The sequence below is a fragment of the Alligator sinensis genome, unplaced genomic scaffold, assembly GCF_000455745.1.
Source record: "Alligator sinensis unplaced genomic scaffold, ASM45574v1 scaffold37_1, whole genome shotgun sequence".
Lineage (NCBI taxonomy): Eukaryota > Metazoa > Chordata > Crocodylia > Alligatoridae > Alligator > Alligator sinensis.
Genome location: NW_005841955.1, coordinates 2,051,070 through 2,058,569, shown reverse-complemented (window position 1 = coordinate 2,058,569; position 7,500 = coordinate 2,051,070). Strand labels below are relative to the sequence as shown.

The following is a 7,500-nucleotide window of genomic DNA, read 5'->3' as shown; positions in this document are numbered from 1 at the left end:
GGTTGTGAACAGAACCCACAGTCCTTAAGTAATTTTAAAATCACGTTATTAAAACCCAAATATTTTCAAACAACTGTAATCATATAACATTATCAAAGATTTTCCACCTTCAGCAGCATACCACTTTTTACTATAAAAAACACTTTCCAGTAATTCTGCTGACCTAGCTCTTGATGTTTATGCAGTGTAGAAATATCTGTCTTGGCACGTACAGTCTGCACTCTTTTTAGTGGAAACCAGTAACCACAATTTCCAGCCGCAGCTATTAAACTGAACAAAAAGATGTACTGAAAAAATGAAATTGTCTGAAATGAGGATTGCGGTCTTAGCTCAGCTTCAATATATTAACCACGGTGACTGGCACAACTGACACTAATATTCTAAAGCTGGGATAAGTCTCATGTTTATCAACAGTCTGAGTGTATTGATGCTTCAAAGGTATCATTATCTTACTGGTGACCCGCGATCTCCTGGTTTCCCTGGTTTTCCACCTGGACCAGCTACTCCTGGAACGCCTGGGTTACCCTAAAATAAAAAAACAAAAGGAATGCTAGAAAAAACATGGTAGTCTGAGTGTAACTGGCTGATTGTGGTTCAGAAATCTGCCATATCTTTAAGTGTCAAGCAACATCTAAGGGAAAATTACTTATATCTTTACTTTTTCTGTCATATATAGTTCAGTTTTACAAAATAAACTGCCTTTCAGAAAAATAATTCATCTGTACTCAAGATCTTGTTTTTTACATAAGGCCATATTTCAAAAAAATTTAGGTATTTAAAGATGCAGAGAATGGCCTAGAGGGATGTTGAAAAGTTCCCACATGCCTTAAGACTCATTTTCATGAGTGTCTCCTGTGTGAAGGTCAGATAATCTGGCCCTATAACTTTGTGTGGCAGTTCTGTGGTTGGCACAAAAAAAACATGTCAATGGGACAACAAAATTCAATCTAGTGATTTTAGATAAATGTGAACAAATCAAAGACTAATACAGTATCCAACCTAGTTACAAATATATTCTGATATGCAGCAAAGTTAACCATTTTAAAATAGCCAGGACTACTCCAGTATTCTCTTTACTGTTTTTTCTTACTTTCTTTGTGTAATCACAGGATCTGTTTCTCTCTCTTCTTTATAATCCAGCAGCAACTAAGGAATATGTACTTTAGAGTTTCAGTGGATCTGATCACAATACGCAAAGTTCATAATTAATTTTCGCTAAAGTATAGCCAGGTGACCCTTTCTGCTCCTATTTACACTGGCAGAAGTCAAGTTTCAAACTAGTATGAAACTGCTACTAAGCAGAATCAAAGCCTAGTAGCATCAGTACACACAGTTTTATGCTGCTAGCAGTTATCCACTTAGCAAGTGTTTCAATGGCAAATTTCCCTCAAATAGAGGCTTCAAAGAATCGGTTTCTGTGTTTTGAGAGAGAATGCAGAAGCTACATATATCTTCTTTCACAGCATAATGGATACAAGATTATACTTACTGCTGGGCCTGGTGGGCCTCTGGGTCCTGTGGGACCATCTTTTCCTGTGAAACCCTATTAAAGCAATTAAAATAATTACTGATTAATATGGGCAGGCCTAGGACTATATTAATTTACCTTTACAAACATAAAGCTACATATAACTATGATCTTCATACGAATACCAGTGTGTTGAAAAATGTCTCAAAACCACTAACATAACATGTCAGTTACAAGCAAATTGTGCTGCCGTTAATGCCAGTTAAATAACCCTGTGGAACAACAGTTTCCCCCCATATTAAAAGAGCCTCAGGAGCTGCTGACTCATTGAGCCTGAAGTACCTTCTTTCCAATGGCAGCCAAAATAGGACCAGAAATCCACTGTTCCCTTCCCTAAGGTGGAATCACAGGTTTGACCTAGACTAACTGAGGAGATGAGTCATGACACATGAAGAAGAGAGGGGCCTATTCAGCCAACAATTTCCCCTAATGCCCCACATGGCAGTGTAAGCATGAGGGTCCTATATTACTAAATGGAGCAATCACAACTAGGTCAGTGAATAGAGGTAGGATCTATTATCCTATTTTTCCCTGTCATGACAGGAATGTTCTTGTCCCTCAAATGAATCACCTTTTCTTTTATCAGCACACTGGTCAGCACAGTCTATTCCCCTCCGTGAAACCACTGAGTTCTCACTTCAAAGAAGTTTTGTTTGAAATGAGATCTTTGCCCCTTTGCTGCTATCACAAATCAAAAGGCAATAGGAAAGTGTAAGCAGACCCTTTTGACATATGGAGCAAATCCACTAGAGTGTTTTACCTAGAGAATAGAAAAATAAGCTTCTAAAATGATAACAGAAGCAGTTGCTTAATGCAATCAAGAAATGTCATCTAAACTGAGGTCAAGCATCGAGAGGCATGTCCTGCCTTAATGGTGGAACTGGCAGATTCTGAAGGAGTGTGCCTGCCCCTTGGTTATGCCAACTCAGTTGTGGGGAGGAGTGGGTAAGGATGGCACGACTGAATAGAAGGAAGAACATCAGACGAGCAGGTATTCACAGATCACAGTAAGCGGATTCTTCTCCAATTCTCTCTGGGAATGTGGGAATCACAGAGGCTACTTAGTGAACTGGAGTAACCTCAGCACAAAAAGGGAGGTTTCCTCCCAGTCCCCACCAGGTATCTTCCCTTAATCCAATGGGGCTCTGAGCAAAGAATTTCTTCCTAAAGGGCACTGAGCAACAGAAAGCTATGCTATAGCTTCACATGCGCTGTGGAGCAGAGCCTGGGCAACAGCACTATAAACTGAAGAAACCTTACCCTTTCACCTGGAGGTCCCATTGGGCCAGGTGGACCAGGTAAACCCGGGGTTCCCTATGGGGAAAAAAGAGAAGCAAATTCATACAAGCAAGAACAGATACCTCTGATGTCTAAACACTCCTCTACAATGGAATATTCCTGTACAATGGAATATGTTACAGCATCCAAATTAATCTGATACTGTGTTTTGGCCATACAAATAAAACACATAAATAAACTTTTCCCAAAGATCAGCTACATTTTAACCATAGAAAGCAAAATGCTTTACCTTTATTCTCTGGTCTACTGTATTTTTCCTATTTTAAAAAGTTTTAAAAGGAACCATAAACCATAAAAGAGAACTATTTTTATAGCCTTCTGAAACATGGCTTACAGATGTTAGCTACTCAGTAAACACTTGGTATAGAACTCTGCTTATGAGACAGTCTTCTCTCAAATGGGTGGCTCTGATGAAGCACGAGTTACAACTTCCTTTTACTACCCCTTTTTCATATTTACACTATTCTTTTCCTCTCCTGTTTTTAATGATCTGCTTCCACATCTTGCACCGTTCAGACTGTCTCTTTTATTGAAGCTTCTGTGTCAAAAAACAAGTACTGAAGTTAATCACAGAGGGTGCCTATACACATGCTCCAATGCATTCTAATTTGAACATATTGAAGCAGACTCAATTAACTGATTCTGATCCGCATTCTAATTAGAACACTCTAGCGTTGCTGCGGCATCATGTGCATAAGCCCCTGCATGTTTAAAAATGTCCACTGGGGCACTTAAAGCATCTAATGGCTATTTTAAAATGCACAGGGACCTAATACACATGGTGCTGCAACATTTTAATTAGAGCAACTCTCCAAGAACTGCTCTAATTAAAACGCTTTCTCCCTCCTCCCCCATCAAGCACCCAGAATGCCTGATGAGAACCAAGAGCACTCATCATCTCCAGAAGGTGCTCAGTGCCTTGCAGAATCAGAACCAAAATTACAGAAATTAGAGATGGAAAAATCCTTCATGCCATCTGCTCTATTCCTCCCCTGCCCCCCCTTTCAGTCCTGGGTAATTTCCTACCAGACATTTTATACCTTCTGAATATTTATTCTTCACAGTCATGATCAATTGAACAGGTAAAGAAAACGAGATCCCCAGGCATCTCAGTTTATTGACCTCTGTTTTATATAGAGGTGCACCAATATATATTGGTCTCGTATTGGTCTCATATTGGTTCAGCACTGGTCTCATATTGATTCAGCACTGATATAAGGAAAATTGAGAGTATAGGCAATCAGCCTGAGAGCATGGAGACCAGCAATGGGGGGAAGGGGGGAGTCTATTGTGGAGGAAGGGGTAGACAGAGGGAAGGGGCAAGGGGGGGAAGGAAGGAGCGTGAGGCGGCAGGTCGAGGCCCCCATGGTGAGGGAGGGAGTGGGGCTGGGGCTGGGGCAGGAGCTGACCAATCAAGGCGGGGCGGGGCAGGGCAGGGCATGAGATGGAGCTATAAGGGTTACCAGGGGGGGCACAGCTCCCACTGCTGCATGCACCCCAGGAGGGCATGGGGGGGCATGTGCACCCAGATCTGCATGTGGGGCAAGGGTGGGCTGCCACTGTGGGCTGAGGCCAGAGGTGATGCCAGGCTCTTCCTGGTGGGGATGTTGGCCCAGGTTGTACTCAGGGTGGGCAGCAGTGACGCTGGGATGGGGACTACTGGGGGGCTACAAAGAATTGTGAGGTGGCTGCTCCAGCCCCAGCCTCAGCTCCACTCCCTCCCTCACTGTGGGGGCCTCAATCTGCCTCCCACATCCCATTCCTCCTGACCACCACTTCCCCCACAACAGGCTTACCAGCCCAACACTAGTCTCCAAGCTGTCGGACTGCATATTGGTAATCGTATTGGTATCGGCTGATATGGCTCATTAAAAATCAGCCATTGGTATCGCCCCAAAGTATCTCTATTGGTGCACCCCTAGTTTCATACACAGGGCACCATTTATGTCACTCCATGGGAAGATTAAGGACCATGAATGGACAGTACAAATATGGTGCACTGTTATCAAGATAAATTATAGTTTCAAAATATCCACTGCACCAATAAACCTGAACAACTGAAAACAAGATGTATTTAATATCGTTTCCAAACCCAGAAGCATGGGGATAAGCGGATACTTCCAAATCGCTTAAATGGTTTAATATTCCGTAGATTTCAAATTGCCATACACAAACCTAATACATTTCCTAAGCAGCATATAGGGAACATTAGCTTCCATTAATGTTAGTGGCAAAGGTATGAAGAGGCCCTATACATTGCTGTAGGTTTAAAAGAGAATTGCATTATAAAAATTAACTTACCGATCGGCCTGATAACCCTGGCTGTCCAGCATCACCTTTCATTCCTGGGCGACCCTATAATCATTATAAATAGTACTTAGAATCTAAATTACAGTAGCAAAGTGTCTGACATAAATGAACATTCCATATTTCTTACAAGAACACGAAATGAATATTTAAATCACAATACATTACATATTGCATAAGTGATATGACCAAGTATATGTTCACAGGAGATTGCATTACTACAAGAAAAATAATCACTCTCAGCCAGAATTTATGCATTTTCAAGATGCATGAATTCCAGTTGACATTTTACTAACAAGGTTTATAGAAATACCTGTAAATTAATACCATAGCTGTCAACCAGAGCCACAAAACTAAATCAACAACCTTTTTTACAGTTTAATACCCCAATCTTAACAAAACAAAATCTATCTGGTCCTGCATGAACAAACAAGGGAAAAAAGAGGGCAAAAGGAATTTTACCCCATCTAGTTATACCCCTACACAGAACTTTAGATATAGTTTTATCCTGGAGTGCAAAGACTGTTCAACAGTACAGCCAGCAATGCTAGCCTCTGCCAGGAAAACAGAACTAGATAACAGTTTCTCCTTATCCCATCATCTTTCTATATTTAGTCAATGGATTTTGGTCCACTTAGGGGAAAGTCTTTGAAAGACCTCACAGGTCTGCTCAGGTATATGACATCATGCTTACCTAAGAAAAATAACCTGTAAACTTCTTAAAAAACAGAATAAAAAAGGTGCTAATCCATGGTCTCTTCTAAGAGCTGAGTATGCACAAGATGAGGTGGGGCATTTCTGCACCCTCTCTTCATACCAGACATACTAGGGGGCTGCATTTTAAAAGCAAAGTCTAGCCATTTCAGAAAACATGAAAACAGGTATTTTCCATACTGGCCTGCCTGGTAACAGGAACAGCATTAACAGCTTTTCTAACAGCTTTTCATGGTACTTGAAAGAGTGATGCAATCAAGTGCTTCAACATTAATAAACAAAATTGATGAATAAATATAAATCACTAATTGGTATTACAAATAAAATTATGCGACTCAGAATTAACATTAGAGCTTCTTGTTACTAAAAACTAATCTGATGACAAATTCCAGGTAGAATGTTTTTTGGTGTTTTCATTTTTCAAAGTCTTTCAAATTGAATTAGACAAAACAAAAATATTAATTACATTCCACAAATATAAGGAATGTATTTAGCTTTTCAAGATGTTTAGCATCCATGAGTCATCCTAATGAAGCTTTTCCTTCAACTTTATACCAAAATAATCTACACTATCTTACAAATCCTTCCATTCTGTCTCTTCATAAAGATCCTATGTGAATTTAATTTTTATTCTCATGTACTTTTATTCTCATGTATTGTAAAACTACAATATTTGTTAAAAGTGAGCAACTTAAATAGTAAAAAGCTGAAAGGAAAAACAATGAATAATGAATAAGAAAAAAAAAGAAATAATGAAACATAGTAGGTAAAGGCTTATGGAAACCACTACCATAATGTCAGAGTGTTTCTGTTTCCAATTTCACTCACTCATTCAGAATGGCTACTCACAGGTTCTCCTGGAATTGAAAGCCCATTGGGACCCTGCGGACCTGGGGGACCTTGAGGACCTGGTGGACCTATGTCACCACGAGGACCAACTGGTCCCTTAAAAAAACAGAATAAAAAAAGACATTAGACTGCATTCTCTTCCAAAAGCTCGGTATGCACATGTACATGGGAAACCCTGGAGCATGGGGATAAGCGTATATACTTCCAGCAACATGGAATTCCTGCAAATCCTCATTCACTCAGCATTTCTACTGCAGGGAGATCAATGCTTCTTTTGTAGTAAATAGATGTTACTGGAGTAAGACTGCAGGATCAGGCTGATACATTCTATACATCTGGCAGCATAAATGAAGGCACTACTTCTACTATCTACTATGTATGGAGGAGAGTCCATCACAGACAGAAGAGGCTTGCTTGCTTTCCCCATTTGTACAAAGCTTCCCAAGGTAAGGGGAGCCATGCTGCAGAGTTAGCATTCCCACTCTGATGCACATGGTCTGGAGTTCTCCTATGCTAAAGGCACAGGACTTTGAGATCCAAGAAAAAACAGATGAAATATATGTTCTGTTTCTTAATGTGCTATATATACATGCCACATACCATATTCCTGTTCATAAAATGTATACAATCTCATAGCTGTACATATTAGGTCCCTGTAGACTTTAATATACAATATTCATGGAGATGGGCACATAAAATTATGGATGCATTTCCCAGAGATACTTACAGTTGGTCCATTCAAACCCCTTTCACCTCTGGGACCTTTAGCTCCTGGACCACCCTAAAACATACAGTTGAAAAGA

The 7,500-nt window shown here is 40.2% G+C and overlaps 1 protein-coding gene across 1 annotated transcript in view; it reads right to left on the bottom strand.

The window, feature by feature from the left end:
* COL12A1 (collagen type XII alpha 1 chain) overlaps positions 1-7,500 on the bottom strand; it is a 139,049-nt gene that overhangs the window by 18,654 nt on the left and 112,895 nt on the right. Inside the window, exons 55-60 of the mRNA XM_025200085.1 lie at positions 7,425-7,478; positions 6,698-6,793; positions 5,129-5,182; positions 2,789-2,842; positions 1,490-1,543; positions 454-525 (exon numbers count right to left, since the gene is read on the bottom strand). Coding sequence (XP_025055870.1) covers positions 454-525; positions 1,490-1,543; positions 2,789-2,842; positions 5,129-5,182; positions 6,698-6,793; positions 7,425-7,478 — 384 coding nt within the window. The remainder of the gene's footprint in view (positions 1-453; positions 526-1,489; positions 1,544-2,788; positions 2,843-5,128; positions 5,183-6,697; positions 6,794-7,424; positions 7,479-7,500) is intronic.